This window comes from Anolis carolinensis, chromosome 5, assembly GCF_035594765.1.
Source record: "Anolis carolinensis isolate JA03-04 chromosome 5, rAnoCar3.1.pri, whole genome shotgun sequence".
Lineage (NCBI taxonomy): Eukaryota > Metazoa > Chordata > Lepidosauria > Squamata > Dactyloidae > Anolis > Anolis carolinensis.
This window is the reverse complement of record NC_085845.1, coordinates 111,196,035-111,215,039: the sequence shown is the minus strand read 5'-3', so window position 1 is coordinate 111,215,039 and position 19,005 is coordinate 111,196,035. Positions and strand designations below refer to the sequence as shown.

The 19,005-nt window shown below is 38.0% G+C and overlaps 1 protein-coding gene and 1 long non-coding RNA gene across 6 annotated transcripts in view; one reads left to right on the top strand and one right to left on the bottom strand.

Annotated features, from left to right (window-relative positions):
* The window catches only part of ppargc1a (PPARG coactivator 1 alpha), a 752,174-nt gene that overhangs the window by 682,194 nt on the left and 50,975 nt on the right, over nt 1-19,005 (top strand). For 4 of the 5 annotated variants that reach the window (XM_062982166.1, XM_008111282.3, XM_003221345.4 and 1 more), the window contains one exon: nt 18,135-18,329. In XM_062982166.1, the coding sequence (XP_062838236.1) occupies nt 18,135-18,329 (195 nt within the window). Of the gene's footprint in view, nt 1-18,134; nt 18,395-19,005 lie in introns of those variants that run through there. The other variant, XM_062982167.1, reaches the window with a different exon arrangement.
* LOC134299406 (uncharacterized) lies at nt 8,116-18,203 on the bottom strand. The gene is made up of 2 exons (XR_010006605.1): nt 18,104-18,203; nt 8,116-9,885 (listed from the first exon to the last, which is right to left on the bottom strand). It is a non-coding gene; the product is annotated as an uncharacterized LOC134299406 (long non-coding RNA).

The following is a 19,005-nucleotide window of genomic DNA, read 5'->3' as shown; positions in this document are numbered from 1 at the left end:
ATGGGAGTTGAAGTCCAAAACACCTGGACGGCCGAAGTTTTCCCAGGCCTGGACTAACTTCTTGCCTTTTGCCATTTTTCAAGAAATATATAGTACTCAGATTGACTCATGAATAAGTCAACCTAGGTTTTTCGGATGGCTTTTTAAAACTAAAATTTCTGGATTTATACATGAGTTTATAGGGTAGTCCTCCAGAATCTCCTCTGGCATTTAGGTTTTAACTGCATTTCACCCGTTGTTCTGTCTTGCTATTTTATGTATTAATTATGTTAACTTCATCACAAATTTGGCAGGGCATGGGACCAGATTTAGTTCCAGAGATTTAGTTTGTCTATTATCCTCTCGTTTTTGGACCACTGAGAGGATGATTTTGTGTTTCACCTGGAAATGGTCTGTTTCTTATGTGTAATTCACATTTGCACATATGCTTATTTCCTCACTTATTTGATTTCTTGACATTGATTGCAAACAGTGAATCCAATAGAAAAACACTCGTTGTGCTTTAGATGATACACAAACTCTATCCTTGTTATTTGTGAGATCTCATTATTTGCTGCTACAAACTGAATATATTGATGAGCCAGCAAGCTTTAGGAAAGTCTGCTTTGGTTTCTGGAAAACATGTCTGTATGGATCAAACACTGCTAAGGCTTGCCCAATAATTTCGTCTGCCGTAGGGAAACAATTGGATAGCACTACTTACCTTGCCACATGGAAATGCTGATCAGACTAAGTTTCTTCAACAGTGAAATGGGACAATAGATTAGCTTAGGGTGTGAAAACCATGTTGCTGCTTGAGGCAGCTGCCTCATTCTGAGCAAGGCTCAATTGGTGTTTTTAGGAGATTGTAGTGTGAACGAGTTCCCTGAAGAATTTACAAAGCAATGTTTTATTATCAATGTAAACTGCAAATACTGGTCACTCCTTTAGTCCTGACTTGCCATCTATTTTGCTTTTAATATTTAGTATGTAACTTCATGTTCTTTTTTTGAGATGAACTAGTAGTTGTTTCCTACTTTGTATATTTCAACTCTAGGAAGCTTATTGATATGAATAAAGAATGGGTTCTGATAAGATTGGCTAAGGAGAATGGAAATGGGTAAGAAATTGGTTGGCTCCACATTTCCATACTGAAATACTCATTTTGCATTTCATGAGACAAACAATGAAATGTGATGCAATAACTGGAAATCCAAAATTTGTGATACTTTTGGGATTATAAAATTATGCCTCCCCCCCCACACACACACATACATGCACACCATTTTTCCATTTTAGAAGTGTACATAACTACACTGTATGTGTTAATTCACCTAAACATGTTTTTAGTTCATATAAGAAATAGAGAGGAAATGCATCAAAACTAATTTATTTATTTATTTATTTATTAGCAACATTTATATTCCGCCCTTCTCACCCCGAAGGGGACTCAGGGCGGTTTACAAAGTATATATACATACAATATATTATATTATACAACTATATTGCAATATTATTAGTAATATTGCATGTAATATAAATATACAATTATAATAGTGAATTATAATTATTATTACATTGTATTACATCATAATATTATTATTAATATTACATGTATATACAATATATTATAATATTATTATAGTATAATATTATTATATATTATTATATCATTAAATTGATACAGGAGACATGGTGGAAAGATGTCTTCCTGGCCCCGCCTTCTTCATTCTGCTCCAGAATGGCAGTTAGACCTTGCGGGGTATTTCTTCAATTGAAAGACACCATCGATTGTAAGATTTAACCTAATTTCAGTACCACCCCCACCAACGATATAAAAGATACACCTGTGATTCTAAGATACACCCAATTGTTAGACATATTGGTAAAGGGGGGAGTACAACTTAGAATTGAAAAAAATGCAGTATCTACATTTCTGTGCAGAAAGAAAGAAACAGTCTTGCAAACTGATGTGAAACCAGGAGTCAATGAGAATGTCATTGGGATTCTGAGAAATGTAATGATAATCAGACGGACAGATTTTCACATCCCTAATGGAAAACTAAAGACGTTTTGACACAGTGTTAAACTTCTCCAGGACCTCTTCAAGAGGAACAGTGAGAGCTAACACGAACACACTTTCTAACAAGATACCATGAAAAGCAGAAGCCCTGCATCAGAATACCTTCCACATGGCTCTGGATCATCATATTTGCAATCTTCCAGCTCCACTTTGGAATGTAGGGTTCTTTGTCATGTAAGGATTTAAGCCAGACTTTCCTAATTTGACCACTGAAGATCTCCTCTGTCACCAGACCAAAACATCATTTTACGTGTTACAATAGGTGAAGAGGCAATAACCAGCCAACTCATAAATTAGTTACTTTAAACTATATTATATACCATACTTTTCCTTTTTCCATTTCACTATATTTTTACTTGTCATTGTTCTTCCTGATGGTGTTTCCCATCTCTCAAGAAACCTGGAAACAGATAATGGTGGCTATTCTTTCCTTCTCTGCTTCAAGGTTTGAACTGGATAGTTGAGCACTGCCACCTTGCTAGTGCTATTGTATCAGAAAATGGCCTTTGTTAAATAAATGTTACCATATTGCTTTCTTTAGCAACAAGTGGTTTCAACCATGTCTGTAAGTTCTGAAGCGACAGAACATTTCCTAGAGCCATAGGGTGGGAGTGGAGAACTGTATCGCATTCAGTTTTATTACTAGGAAGAAAAATTAAAGGTTGTGGTTAAATAAGGCTATACTATACATTGAAATTCATAGCACTTTAATTTTAGGAATTCAAAAGAACATTTTATAGTCACGTTCACCACTGCTCTAAAACCTTCCGTCTCTGTAGGTACTGAGGCTGAAAATAAACGTTCACATGCTTCTTTCACATTGAGCGGTGGTGAGCAAATGTCACTCTGTTTTTAAAAGGCTATCAGAGAATGAGCAGTCGGTTCAGTTTTGTCCGTAAATGTAATCTTTGAATGCAAGGAATGTGGCTCTGCCATGTCTCCTAACACTGTGCCGCTACATCAAGCACTACAGTCCTGTTGTCACTATATAAGAGCCTCGGGAGCAAATGAGCAAAGCTCTTTGGGCTAGAGTGAAGCTCATTTCATCAACCGTGACTGCGAAGGCTAACACATTTCAGAGAAATGAGATACCTTGCTGTAGTACTCACTTGCTAAGTGAGAACTTTGTAGATTGTTCTGTATACTTTTACACGTTTTGCTATTTATAATCCTCAGCCTCCTGCTTGTACTACCAGGCCTTCAATACTTGTGACAGACCAGCAAAGCAATGGATGGGTTGCTATGAGTTTTCTGAGCTGTATGGCCATGTTCCAGAAGCATTTTCTCCTCATGTTTCGGCCACATCTATGGCAGGCATCCTCAGAGGTAGTGAGATACCTCATAACCTCTGAGGATGCCTGCTATAGGTGTAGGTGAAACATCATTGAGCCCAGCAAACTCATAGCAACCCAGTGATTCTGGCCATGAAAGCCTTTGACAACACAAAGCAATGGATGTTCCAAATACAGTGTTCCTTCACTATTTCACGGAAAACTTTTCGCAGATTCGCTGTTTTGTGGTTTTTCAATAAACTCTAAAAGAATATTATAAATCATAAAAAATTACAATTTACAGCCTAAGGAAGGGAGGAAGGCGAAGCCGAAGGGAAAGAAAAGAAGCCCAAGCGGTAACAGGAGGAGAAGTCGATTTATCAACACACAATTGGTTGATAAAGACTTAAAATAGTCTATAACTACTAAAATAATGTATAAATATTAAAATAAATATAGTGTCCCTACTTCACGGATTTTCACCTATTGTGGGTGGTCCTGGAACATAACCCCCGCGATAAGTGAGGGAACACTGTATCTGCCAATCCCTTCTCCTTCTCACTATCACAGTCAGAGGCAGAAGAATTGGGTACTTCTCTGGGGGGTAGACTTCGTTTGTCTTGGTGGGCCACATACTTTGCAGGTTTGATGTTTGTTGTACACACTTATTTACGTGCCAACAAGATGATAAATTCAACAGTCATGATACAAGCAAGGAAACGGAGGAATTGTATAAATAGTCATAATGAGCAGCTAAAGGATCTAAATCAATGGGATTGCTCACTTTAGTTTACAGATCTGTTTCTTTGAGGGCTTTCAATTAGTTTTGTGTACATGCATAAAATAATATTAAACACTTATATGTCACCTCCATTCATTCAAAGAATGAATCTCTTGAATCCTTACAGCAACCCTTTTAGGAAGCACAGTGTTATCATTATCCATCCATGCTGAGCTTGTGCTGTGAAACCAAAAGCTATATTGTTTTGGTCAGGCTTTTATTATTTTTTTCTTGCCTTTTAAAAGACTGCTTTGTTTTTGCTTATTTTATTGGGCCTCAGTTTCAGAGAGATTTGGTAGACTTTTATTCTGCGGTGTTTTAAAACATAGAGGCTCCAGCCAGCATGGCCAATGGAAAAGATTATGGGAGCTGTAGTTGAAAACATCTGTTGAGTCAAAGGTTCCCCTCACCAGCTCTAAGGTTACGTAGCGGGTTAATTGGACCATGAACTTCCTGAATCTCATCTTCCTCTTAGCCGCTTACTGTACACTTCTCTAATAATAGGCCTCTCTGCTCTGCTATTTCCTAAGCTGGAGGAGTTGCTTGAGTCTTCTAATCATTTGTTTGGGAGATATTTTTTTTAAATAGCTAGAAGGCAACAATTTTTTTCTATTTTAGTAACCCTATCTAGAGCCTTATACATACTGCTGTGATCTATGATGTATGTCTGGAATACATAATGGACTAAACTAAGGGGAATATGTGTGAACTGAACATGTATGTAGGATGCTATCCATGCTGGGTTTTTGGGATTAGGTTTACTACATTTATTTTTAAATAGATAGATAAATTAGGAAGTAAATGCTTTCCAGCTTTTCTTCCACACAAAATTGAGACTTGCACACACACAGAAGTATACAATAACTTGAAGGCATGTGATGATGATATCTGTGCAGTCCATTCCTCATTTCTATTTTAGTTTCCTGGCTGAGGAAGGCATGAAGCTGACAAGTCTACGAGGAAGGAAACATGGCAAAATACCAGAATCTAAAGAGGAAAAAGCTATCCTGCAGCATTGACATACACTGTATAATAGTAATAATACTAGCATATATCTTCCCTGATATTAATGTTCATTGATATCGATAAACTTTAAAAGAGCCTTGTAGGGTAGGCCAATTTTGTTATCGTGCTTTCAAAGGCGAGATTATAGCTGAAAGACTAGTGACTTCTGTAACACCATCTGTTGACCCTATGGCTAATTTAGCATCTGAATTGGAAACTATTATTAGTTTATTTCAATACAGTTTTATTACACTTTTCTCTCAGAAATCGGGCAGCTGAATTGTGCAGTGATTCAAGCCACTCAGGTACTTGCCAGTATACTACAGGATTTATTACGAAAACAACTGCAGTTGAATTACATTCAGAAACACTGAAATGAGTGCCCCTTCATTCCACCAATATATGAAGTAAGACCATTACAGTAATACCCTATAAATCACGTTTATCACATTTTCATGTAAGACAACCATCCCTTCTTGGCAAAGAGAATTAGACCTGCTGTGGAGAAAACAAAATATGGAAGAGGCTTTTTAAAAAGTTTTTTTAACTAATGTTCTCTAAGGCTTCATTTACACCAGGCAAAATACTCTGGAGCTGCAACACTTACACCATGGAGACTCCCTAAAGCCTTTTTGCAGTTTAAACAGCCAGCCAGGCCAGCAGTGCATGAGCACTAGTCCCTTGCCCTTCTGGGGGCCACCACTGCTGTTTTGCCAGTAGACGCAACTACCCAGGAGATCCTTGCTGGTGACACCATTTCTACTTAGATCATAACAGGGTGCTCAGCCATATGATCACTGGAAGCAGCATTGCTGGCAAGACTCTGCCAGGCAGCTGCTTCTGGATGGTGAAAGAGCAGATCCAGCCTGATCCAGCTGTCCACATGTCTTAAACACTTGGAATTTCCAGAAAACTACATAGTAACATACGGTTCTTCTTGTGCTGGATTAATGGCTGAAAACAGAACCTTTGCTGCAGAACTGGCCATATGTCTTCTGGACTGCTTGCAGCAGATTGGATGTGAATGTATTTTATTTAGTGAAGATAGGAGGTAAAGCTTTAAAAGGTGACCACTATAAGTAAACGTTAAGTTCAGAATTATTTCGTAAACACCAGTTTTCCATAGCTGTTGTTTCTGTTCTCTTGGATAAAATAAATTGCTTATCTTATCTAGTTGGTTGGTTGTTTTCCCATTACTAGTTCTGGGTTTTAATCAGATATCACCATATATGATTGAGCTATATTGCAATTATCTGCTCCAGTTCTGGTTACTTACTATTTTTGCCTCAGGATGAGCTGCACAGATACCATTTATTTATTTATTTATTTATTTAAAATATTTGAATAAATTGCCTTTGTTGGTAACTGGTTATTGGCAGGTTCTTGAATTCCATGAAGTACTGTGAGTATGAGCCAGAATCTAACTTAGTGGTTCTTAACTGTGGCCTGTGGACCTCTAGGGGTCCATGATGTCTTCACGGGATATACAAAAGTGTGAATAAATGTTATGAGTTTTTACAGTGAAGGAAAGATGGATGGAAGGATTGAAGGAAGGAAGGCAGGCAGGCACACACTCGGAATGTCTGTTGCTTCTTAGAATTCTGTAACAGTGTGGAAAGTGTTATTGAAGAATTCCATGTAAAAAAGGAAGACTGTGTTTAAGGGAGAAAGAGTTGGTCAGTCCGTGTGGCTGTGCAATTGCATAGACTTTGGAATAACAATGGATTATTGGAGATGGTTCTTCAATTTCTGCAAATAAAAGTGTTTGCTTATTGTTGGGTAAAATTATTTTTCAATCATGCTCTCTCTCATCCTCAGATGAGGGCAAACGAAAACTACTTCTACATAAATCTTGCCAAAAAGAACCCTGTGATAGGTTTGTCTTAGGGTTGACATAGCTGGAAATAACTTGAAGACACACAACAATATGTTTCCTCCTGAATAAATATGTGCTATAAATTATTGTAAAACTTGAAATAAAAGAATTTAAAAATGCAAACCCCTGTGGAGTATATGTGAATTATTGCAGTCACCTTCTAATTAAATATATCAACCCATTTCCACAAGGCATTTTTAGATTATTGTATTATATTGGAGTTGTTTCTAGGTGATGACTATAGAAACTAGGCATCAGGATCTGATAAATGCTCACTGACCCATTACAGGAGGTTTGATGGCCAAATGAATGTTTGCAAAGATCAAACCAAAATACATCATGTTGCAATTTCTCCGGGCAGTTCTATACTGCCGTATAATGTAGCTCCAACCAGTATGAAAAATACTGGTTTGAAGCTGCATTATTGACTGCACAGGGTGCTGCCAACCTGGGACAGCACCCTCAAAGTCCAGCTATACTGAAACTGGTTTCAAGCATGGCTGGGAATGGGGCAGGATTTCAACCCTCCCCTCCCAGCACCCTAATCCTCCCCAAGATATTTTTTTTTTTTTGGATAGGTGGATAAATGCTACTAAATGTTAAACTGGCCCACATTTGCTATGCTTCCTCATTTTCATGCAGTCACAGATGTGTATGTGTATATCAATCACCAATGCCTCCCCACCACCACCAACTTGATACCTGGGCTGTTGTCTTGAAATAGAATGTTCAATTAGTTCAACATTTAGATATTTTTCTCAGGTTGAAATGGAACTTACAGGGGTTTTTTTCGTATCAGAAGTGACTTGAGAAACTGCAAGTCACTTCTTGTGTGAGAGAATTGGCGGTGTGCAAGGACATTGCCCAAATGGTTTTGATGTTTTTACCATCCTTGTGGGAGGCTTCTCCCATGTCCCTGCATGAAGCTGGAGCTGACAGAGGGAGCTCATCCATGCTCTCCCCGATTCAAACCTGCAACCTTCAGGTCAGCAACCCAACCTTCAAATCATCAGTTCTGCTGGCACAAGGGTTTTATTACGGATTAATGATGATAAACAGAAGCTCTTCCGTGTGCCTGTGATCCAGAGTCACCTGCAGAACAATAACATGCCACTCAGAATTGCAGAACAAAAATACAGGAACTTTACTAATTCCAAGAGATAAAAAATAGTATTTACAATGGTCCGTCAGATCACTTACAGAAGTCTACAGTCATAACTAGTCTTTTCTCAGTCAACAAATCTGCTTCAGAGAAGAATACAGCCCTGGTTCTTCCCCCTCTTTTCTCAGCAGCAAACAGGCCTCAAAATAGCAAGGCCTCTCGGAGTACACTGCTTCTCTTCATCAGCAGTACTCAGTCAGCATTGAAAAACTTGTCCAAACTGGTTCTGCAGCAGCAGAACAGAAACAGTACCAATTCAATCCCCAGATCTTTGCAGGCTCAGCCAATCAGCTTCATGCACTTCATTTTCCAGTTAACACACACAGCATAGTGCCTTTGCAAACTATGACAGGTTTAACCCACTGTACCACCAGGGGCTCTTAACTGACAAATAATGTAGAGTGGGTGAAGTTCAAGGTACTACAGTCATGCCTCAGCAAAAGAATCTTAAAACTGTTGATATAAGATATATATATTAAGGATCTTTTTAGTTATGTGACATAAAGAAAAGAGAACTGTATTTTCAAGTGTAGTCATTTTTTTTTTGGATAAATATAGAGAAAATATATTCTATTCTCATTATTTTGTCACAAATTTCCAGTGAAATAATTTCCACATAAACATGCTGGATAAGATACCATTATACATTTTTCAGATCCATTTTTTTTTTTTGCAGAAACCCTACATGACTACTTGAAATTCTTCTATGATTGTGCATTCCTCCACTTGTGGGAATGAGCAGAAGTTGATGAGCTTATTGATTGCCATGTCTTGGTTGCCATTTACTGCCAAAATTCCAAAAGGCCAATATTTCTTTCGTTTTCCTGTAGAAAGATATATGTCAAAGATGAGCAACTTGTGACTGTATAGAAGTTGCAAGACTGAAACTCCCATTATCCCATCCCATAGTTTATGTTGAAAGGGTTGTATGACTTGCAATCCAACATTGTCTGGAAAGTTGCTAGAGACCCATTCCTTTTTAATGTTATATGAGACATGGGGCAGGAAGGTAGAAAGGCATTATATCCCATGTGATCTGCACAGGGTCAGTTCTAGTTACTTAGAGGGAAGACCACCAATGAATACCATGTGTTATAGGCTATATTTTGGAAGAAGGAACTGGTAAAATCACCGTGAAGTATTCCTTACCTAAGAAAAACCTATGAAATCCATGGGGTCGCCACAAGTTCACAGGTGACTTTAAGGCACACATATAAATTCATGCTCATGCACACAAATATTTGTAGCATTCAGCTCAGATTTAAGATGGGATCCAAGCCAAACACTCAGTTTTCACAAAACTGCTCAAGATAGCTTATAATAAAAAAAATGCAGTCAGTTATTTAGTAACTGACTATGCATATTAATTCAGGAATAAACATTCAACAATATCCAGAGTAACGGCAGCAAAGAAGGTACTTCTAACTACAGTGACTCTTAAGATGGCCTTTGCTTGCTAAAGAGCACTGTTCCTGTGCGAATGGCATGCCTGCATCGATACTTTCCTTAGATCAGAGGTGGTCATTTGCAGTTCTGTATCTGGTGCGTCTCAAGGCTCTTCTCATAACATTTTGGTTGTGCTGGTTAGGGTTGGTTTGAGTTGAGTGCCACACGTTGTCCACCTCTGACTGGATGTTTGCTGGAGCTAGAGGCCAGTCCTAGTGATACATTCCGCACACTTTCCATATGGACAGCTGTGCCATGAAAATTCTTCTTTGCAAGTTAGACCTGGCCAAAAAAATAAATCCCTATTTATTTTGTGTGCTGTCATGTGCAGAAACTGGAAAAGAAATTGGCAGACAACATGTCTTGCCATTTAAAAAATGAGTTTTACGTGCTTTTGCCACTATCAAATGGTTAACCATCCCTTGTGTGCAAAGCGCAGTTGGTGCATTTATTTAGTAATCAGCATATGATCTCATGTCGTCAGTAAATGTTGAAGCCTGAAGCACTGATAAAATCATTTGCTCTCAGGTGTTTTCTCAACACTGTGTTCAATGTTACCTATAAATTGGGTAGAGCGACCTTTAAGGTTTTCAATCAAATTGACTGCATTTTTGTGGTTAAAATTATATATGGTCTGCGACAGTTGCACTGGAACCGGCACAACAGTACCTTATCGTTTGTGTTTTGTTAACACAGTCAAGAGTTTGATAGCTCATTCTCTTTTTCATTCTCTGTGATCAAAGCCAAAGCTTTTGTGTCAGAGTGGGGGAAAGACAGGCAGTTTACACAAATGAAATCTAATCATTTAGTAGCTTGCAAGAGCCTTGAATGATTTTTGGTCAAAGGATGTAAAATGTATTGCTACAGGTTGCTAGTAAGGTACTGTATTTTTGAAGCAAATAAGTCAATTAGCAGCTCCCCAGTTTATTAGAAACTTAATTGTCAGGCTGTAATGGAAACTTCTGAACTGCAACAACTCATTAGAAGCAATAAAACATGCAAGGTTTTGGGTTTCTATCACAGTCTCAAATTCTTAATGCCAAAACAGCTTAACTGTGCACCATAAACCAATCATAGGCCTGATAGGCAGTAAGGAGGTTGCTTTGCCCCCACCATGATTATCCCTTTGGGGGGCTTTAAGAAAAAGAGTTTCTCTTTAAAGCACTGCTCTCCATGTATATTTTAAAAAGGAAGTGCTGCATTTTTGCCACCAAAATTCAGTGGATGGATGGAAAAATTGGCATATTACAAAAATACACAAGGCTGTGCTGTTCATCCTTGCTCAAAACAAAGCATTATCTGGAAGAAGTGAAAAGGTTTTATTTTTAAATGTCTTGTTTCATGAATTTGAGTGGCTACCATTTACACAGGTGTTTGATAATATGTCAGGGTTGCTGTCCTATTTTTTTCAAATAAATGCAAGCCACTGAAAGCAAAGATTTTCCCACATACACAGTTGAGGTTTGCCATAATCTCTAGATGAAATTTAGGCATGAGTTGTGTTGGGCTCTCCAGATGTAGTTGCCATTAGTTCTAGTATAACAAATGAAACAAGCTAGTGGAAGCTGCAGTATAGTATTATCTGACAGGCCACAAGTTGCCCATTCCTGCCCTAGGAAGTGCTTTTGAAAATTTCAGTAGAGTCTCACTTATCCAACACTCACTTATCCAACGTTCTGGATTATCTAATGCATTTTTGTAGTCAATGTTTCAATACATCGTGATATTTTGGTGCTAAATTTGTAAATACAGTAATTACTACATAGCATTACTGCGTATTGAACTACTTTTTCTGTCAAATTTGTTGTATAACATGATGTTTTGGTGCTTAATTCGTAAAATCACAATCTAATTTGATGTTTAATAGGCTTTTCCTTAATCTCTCCTTATTGTCCAACATATTTGCTTATCCAACGTTCTGCCGGCCCGTTTATGTTGGATAAGTGAGACTCTACTGTATTGTCGTTTCACTTAGTATCATTGTGATATTATCAGAGGAACATGTTTGGCTGACCCTGCTCTGCTCTAACTTATTTCTTGTATAGACACAGTTTTATTACCATTGTTTAGATTTGGGTCTTGGGCAGTTTTTTTTAATTGTTCAGGATTTGTGCATGTGTATTTCCAAACAATTCTGACACAGACAAGGAAATACATTCATTCATATCATTATTTCTGAGGGATCCACAAAAAAAGTTAAATCATGAATTGTTTTGTTTTATTTTATTTCATATTTTGAGTTTGCTTCAGTTAACCTGCAGAAAGGAAAATTGGTTGGCAAACTGATGCTGGATGGAAAGTGAATGAACATTAATAAATACTGTATACTTAACCAAAAATGTCTTCAACAACATGACCTATACCAGGTGTGGAAAATGCAAGCTAGATATGATCACCCAAGGATCCTCAGCATCTCTATCATCAGCATTTCGGGAAATTTCCTTTTATTTTGGGACAAAATGTGAAATACTGCCTAGCTAAAGCTCAGGGTGGGTACTATTGCCCATTTTCTGGCTTTAGGGGTGCTTTCAAACCTCAGATGAGGTTTAGGAATATGCTCTTGCTATTAGTATTTAGAGAGCAAAATGCTGTCCATTTTGCAAAAGGTGCCTACTCGGTTCTTGAAAAAAAAGTATAACTGGCTCCAATTTGAGGTTCTTATCAGTTATAGAAGTAATGCTGACTTTGTTAATAAAATTACTTTCTTCTGTTCTGTATCAGAAATGTGTGTAGAGTTATATATTTGTTTAGGAATTGACAACCTCAGCAAAATAGTATTTTCCCAAGGATTATTGTGAGAAAATACACACTTTGGCTCATACATTTGCACATTTGTGAGGCTTAAAGTGCATTTGCAAGAAGTGAAGTGTACAACAGACAGTGTTCATATTTTAACATGTGTCTGAGTAAATTACATACTTTTGTTAGAAAAAATACAGAAATACACTGTAGTCAATGGGGAAATGTTACATAATGTATGTGAATTGCACTAATAAATGCACAAATTACAAAAAAAGATGTTTAAGGTATACATAAATATCAGCATAGGAAGAAGACAAAATTTTACAGTGGGATGTGAGAAAGCTTGGAAAGAAAATTGCAGGTGGAATTCAGAAAAGTCACTTGGAAATGGAGATTTCCCATCCTTAGAGTGGCAAGACTATTACAAAATTTGGGCAGTGTGTCAATCCATAGAATCCAATTTTTGAAATACTATATGAAGCATTATTTTATTATGGGTTATTCCAGTAATTTTATAATGAGAGTTCCGACTGTGCTTTGCTACATGAGCATTTAGCAATTCTTTATTTTCATATGGAAAGTTAGAATACCTCCTCAGTGCTATCCAAATGCAAAATTTATGGGATCATTTCAGCGAGGTGCTGAGTGTGTTCTTCTTGCTTATTGACCTCCTGTTCAGCACCTGTCTGGATCTATTCAGTCTTCTTCAGGATGAGGCTATCCCATATAATTGCTGGAATGTCCCCAGTGGAAGATGAGCCTCATAAGAGGCAATGCTGGAATAGTGAAATTTACAGCTTTTGGCTGCAGCAGGGCTTTCTCCCTGTGCTGTCAACACCCAGGCACATACTATGAGCACAAAGCAGGGAGTCGACACTTTAATGAACATTATCCTAAGAGTGATCTGTTAGAATATTGCACTATGTTTGGGCGGGAGGGAAGGACTTTGCAAAATGACCTTCTCTCAAGGCTTTTATTTAGTTGATTAGCCAAAGCTTTTTGCTTAACAACCTGAAGTCTGTAGTTGCAGCTACTGATTTTCATAACACACACATGCACACACACAACTCAGGAGTTTAGATAGAAACTGGAGTGTCAGGCAGTTTGCTGAAATGGGAGAAGATTATATTTTGAGAGAGACCAGATACAGTTTTAACCATTGCCCTTAAGCGACTCCACCCCTTTCTTAAGTGACTCTACCCTTTTTTCATTATGTGTTGTACCTGCCAGGACATCCTCCTCAGCCTCCTTCAGCTTCGTCTTTTCCTAAACTCTGGCTAGGAATAATGTGAGCTGTAGCCTTGCATTTCTGGAGGTTGTCAGGTTGAAAATATTGACATCTTTGGTGATTCTTTCTCCCTTCTGTCAAATCTTTTCTCAAAACATTTTATGTGACATTTTAGTTACATCCCTAAATCCCCAGTCTCCAGGCAGTATTGTAACTAAGCCTACATAGGTGTAATGCTCCACCACCACATAGTAGCATGCTCCACCTCCTCTCCATCCCAGTCTCCTGTTCTGTATTTTAGATCAGAGATTCTTACACTGTGGGCCTTGACCCCATATGGGGTCCCCTTATCTCAGTGTTGGGGTCACAAAAGGCTCCCCCCTGCAGAGTAGGAGCTTCATTGGCAGCTGCTTCTATCAGTAAAATGAGGGGGAAACCCAGATAAGCTGCTAAGGGAAATGTACCCAGGAAGGGAACTGGCTATGTGGATATGGATGCAAAAAAGCAGCCAGGCAACAGAGGAGAGGGGGAGGGGCAGTGCCAGATTTACCTCTGTGCTTAAGTGTGCTTAAGCACAGGGCCCTGTTGGCCCATCTTCCTGCCAATTTTTTTTAACAATAGATTTTGCTTATGTGGTGCAATTCTAAATTTGAAGGCATTCTGAGTCGGATCAATTCTAGACATATTGATAGGGTTGATCTATGGGAGTGTGCCACAAAGCAGGCAGTGTTACCTGCTTAAGACCGTCTGTTCCTCGAAGTCCTCAAGGACTCGTTTTCCTGTCCTTAGCAGAAGTGTAGACATTGGCGACTCTGCCCCTGAAAATTATCATCACCAAATGTCTCAAATGTTCTTTCACCTAAAGGAACTTTTCCCTGCATCTCAAACATCTTGTTGCTCAAAGAAAGGGGGGTGTATTTTCCCTTTTGTCTTTTTTCAGTTCTGCTCTTGCTATGTTAACTAATAAAAATGTTCCTTTGCAAAAGAGCACTTGGAAGCAGGCACATGGTTAAGCTGCACAAAGGCTATCGCCCGATGTCTTTCACTATGTTAATGCATTTCCACTGCCATGTCACTTGTGAACAGACATGTGTTGGCTGGCTAGTGTGCCATCGTCTGTTGTGACTTTGATTTATTTGCTCTGTAAATTGGGACTGGAGTAATAATGGAAAGTGACATTAATTGTTTTAACAGAGTCTTCTTTGTCACATCCTTTGCTTATCTCTGAGGGGTGTTTGATTGTTTGAAACTTGCAGAAAAAACTAATTGAAATCGCTGTGATGAGGTAGACCAGTGCCCACTCCAGAGTGTGATTTTGAGTGTCAGTGTGTTTCAGTGTCTGTTTTAAAGTATAAATGCTAAGCGTTGTGGAAGAGCAAATGCCAAGGCCTCCACAAGAGTACTTATGATCAAAGAGTACACATGGCTTCAGAAGAGGAGAGGGTTTTTTAAAGGGGAAAATCTGGGGGCGGGTTTGGTAAGCAACTGAGTGAAATCAGGACACAGATACATGTGCCAAAGAGTGCTAGTGGAAGAAAATTGTGGAAAGTGTTAATGAAAGAGTTTGTTGGGCTGTGGCATTTATGTATGTATGTCTGTATATATGTTTTTCTAGTCTGGGAGTGTCAGCAATAGAGCACAGAGAAAGGCCTCTCATGAGTTGCTTCAGAAAGCAATGGCACACAAAAGAGCACTCCTTCCCTGATGTACAGGATAGGGAGATATGCATAGAATAGAAATAATCCAAAGCAGCTTTCTGCAGTGTAGCACCCTCATGGGTTGAGCTACAACTTTTGTGAATCCATCCAGTTTGGCCAGTGTTCAACAATTATGGAAGATTTCCTCCAAAATAATTAGAAAGCTCTATGTTGGCCGAGGTTATAATTATTTATTTTAGGAGATATGAATCTAATTGATAATCCTATCTAGAGCAAAACATCTGATTCAGTAAGCACTTGGTAAGTCAGCACTTTCATATATTGTGCCCATTCAATGGTTCTAGTCCAGTTTGGGATATTGATTGTACTTAGGCCAATGGCTATAACCCAGTAGTTGTGCTTGTATGCCTTTAAGTTGCCTGTTGATTTATGGTGACTCCATTAATTTCATAGGGGTTTTTTTTGGGCAAGGAATATTCAGAGAGGGGGTTGCCAGTAGTTTCCTTTGAAATTTAGCTTACAGCAGTGGTTCCCACTTTGGTCCTCCAATTGTTTTGGACTTCAGCTCCCACAATTCCCAAAAGCTGGTAAGCTGACTAGGATTTCTGAGAGTTGAAGTTCAAAAGAACCGAAGGACCAAAAGTTGGAAACCACTGTCTTACAGCATCTAGTATTCACTGGTAGTCTCCCATCCAAGTACTAACCAGGCATCAGCCTGTTTAACTTCAAAAGGGATGAGAATAAACTCAACCCTCTTGAACTATTTCTTAGCAGAAATCTTTCTGCATCTGTTGAAATCCATCAGATGTTTCATGAGGCGCTTGAGATTTTATTTTTGCCATCAAATGAAACCTGATAAAATATGGAAAGTTTTAGCTGTGAAATTTGACAAAACATTTGTTAGCTCTTTTTGCATTCCTTGGAAAATTTCAGGTTGTTAACTTGGGGAGAGGGACCTCCAACTTTGTTTCACATGTCATTTTTTGACTAAATTCTTGTATCCCAAGCAGTCCTACTTATCCATTGCTTGCAACACTGCTGGAGGTTTTGGCAATGGATGGAAGCCTCTTCCAAGTACTTTTACTGTAATGAATGCCACTGGAAATAGTGGCAAATGTACCAGTTCAGATAAAAAAGAATTGATAAATGCAATAGTCTGCTTATAAACTCTATGTACACAGACTGGAACATCTGTGTACATAGAGCCTTGAAAGTGTGCCAGACTGCAATCCCCATAATTCAAAGCTAACATATTTGTTACAGTATCTCCGGAGGATGGGAGAAGGTATGCCATATCTGTAAAATGCCAGATTGGAAACTGATGGAAAATCCCTATATGGTTCATGAGCAGAATCATGCTCACACATATCCCATATCCCACACCTTATTTAATGTAACTTGCATACAGTGTGCATGCGATAGAACTACTTGTACATTTTGTTCCAGCCAATATACAAAATATAGTGAAGAATGGAAAGTTCTGGATTTCTTGTTATTAATTGAATTACTTAATTGTGTTTTCTGGGTTTTTCCCATATTGACCATGTTTATGCAACAAACAAGGGAGGATATAGATTAAGAACAGAATGGGGAGGAGAAAAATATAACTTTGTTAAGCGTTAATTGAAAGAATGCAGTGAGGCTTTCATAAGTCTCTTTGATTTCTTAAATCTTTGTTGATAGCTGGTAAACACAACAATAGTGAAATGCCAAGGGGTACAGTTTTGATATGATTAGGGCAGTGCACATTTAATCTTTTGAGGTTTGGCCATTAAATAACAAAATTATCATACATTATTTAATAGTATATGTGTTCAATATCTTCCTTAACAACTTGTTTGTTTGTTAAAGGTAGATTTAATTGAATAAAAATTAGTTCAGTTCAGAACAATCCTGACTAATTTCTGTTGAGAATCCTATGTTTTCAGGTTTCCTCTGTGCTTTGAGAATCACCTCTTGTTTATTCTTGAGTAGCATTACACTGCTACATTTCTGAGTAGCATTGACATCTGCTAAGAATATGGGGACTACTCCCCTTTTCGTTCTCATTCTGAGAATTGTATTTGGCAGCCAACACAGTCTTTGCATGGACTCCACAGGGAGTTTCCCTAGCCCTAAGTCATTAATAATTGCTGCGACAAATCTCCAAAATATAATAAGTGCTTTTATTTTTCTGCCTTCCAAATATATGTATGATAATTGGAATGTATTGCATTGAGGAATGCAAAGATATTAAATATATTTGATTTGACACAAACAAGTCCTGGGTACTGAAATAAGATATCTAGTACAAATTAATGTTGCAGCCACATCTGATTAGGAATTAATCTACTTTTTATAATTACAGCCTGAATTAGATAAACGCATGCTGCAGTTATACGAAGCACTCAAACTAAATAACTGAAAAGGACAACTTCAAAGGCAACCTGCAGAATACAGTTTTTTTTAAAGAAAGGAAACCACAGAGTCTGTCATAAGTAATAATTTAAAAAATACTTATTGCTACTCTTTGAAATGCATGGAAGCAAGAAGTAATGTACTGGCTACCAAATTCCAGTAGCAGGGTCAGGTGTCTGGGGGAAATAATAGTCATATACTTTCCTCTGATATACTTTTTTAACTATATTATTTAGTGACCCTTGCAGTTTAATTAGCTCAGTTAAGTTGCACTAAGTAGATGAGAGTGGGAGAAAGTAAGGAAATGGTGAAATAAAAATGTATAAGAACAGTTGCAATTTCAGGTAAAGTATGTTTATAGGTTGCTCCAAAAGCATATAAGTTAGTTGGAACTTGATAGTTCACTCACAAAAATTAATTCATCCAGATTACATTTTACACAGCTATGTAATCATATTATCCCTTTTTGACTTACCTTTCTCCCTTTCTTCCCTTTGTTTCCACAGAAGATAGATGAAGAGAATGAAGCAAACTTGCTAGCAGTTCTCACAGAGACATTGGACAGTATCCCTGTGGATGAAGATGGATTGCCTTCATTTGATGCACTGACAGATGGAGATGTGACCAACGAAAATGATGCTAGTCCTTCACCAATGCCTGACGGCACCCCTCCAGCACAGGAGGCAGAAGAGCCGTCTCTAGTAAGAATCTACCTTCCTAGTGTTTAATGGGAAATGGAGGTGCCCTCTCACTATCCACTGCATGGGTATGATGTAGCCACAATAAGGTTTGGTCTTTTTGTTTAGGTTGAAAACCCAAGGAGAACAAAGCTGCACTTAGAAATAAATGTGTGTGTATTGGATGGGGAATGCCTGAAATAAATATCAAATGTGCCAGCTACAGAATTCTGTCGAACTGAATCAGAAGTTAGATATTCTTCTGATAACTGATAGTATTATTATTGTTGTCATAAAAGAGTTAGAAATTTATTGAATGCATGTTTTGTTCCTTCAGAATCTTTGGTAAATTTCTCTTTTAATGATTTCTTAGTCAACGCTTATTAAGGAAGTTTGGGTTCAGTTTTGGCTTAGATCGTTAACATTTGGTTATATTGCTTGATAGATAATGGAAATTACCAATCCCTTTGGGGATTGGTAATTGTAGGTCCCAGTACAAAATTTTGTCACTTTGTTAAATTATAAGCACACACACACACCAAAATGTGCCAGCCTCGAAGGAAGAAGAAAGCACAGATGCTGACAATATGACTTGGTGTTTAGCTTGGGAAAGAAAAGAGGATCCACCACTCTTTCCTCAGAGTAACCTTCCTGTAAAACTAGTTTTGGCGAAGTCTCTGGTTGCCAGTCAGTTTCTCAA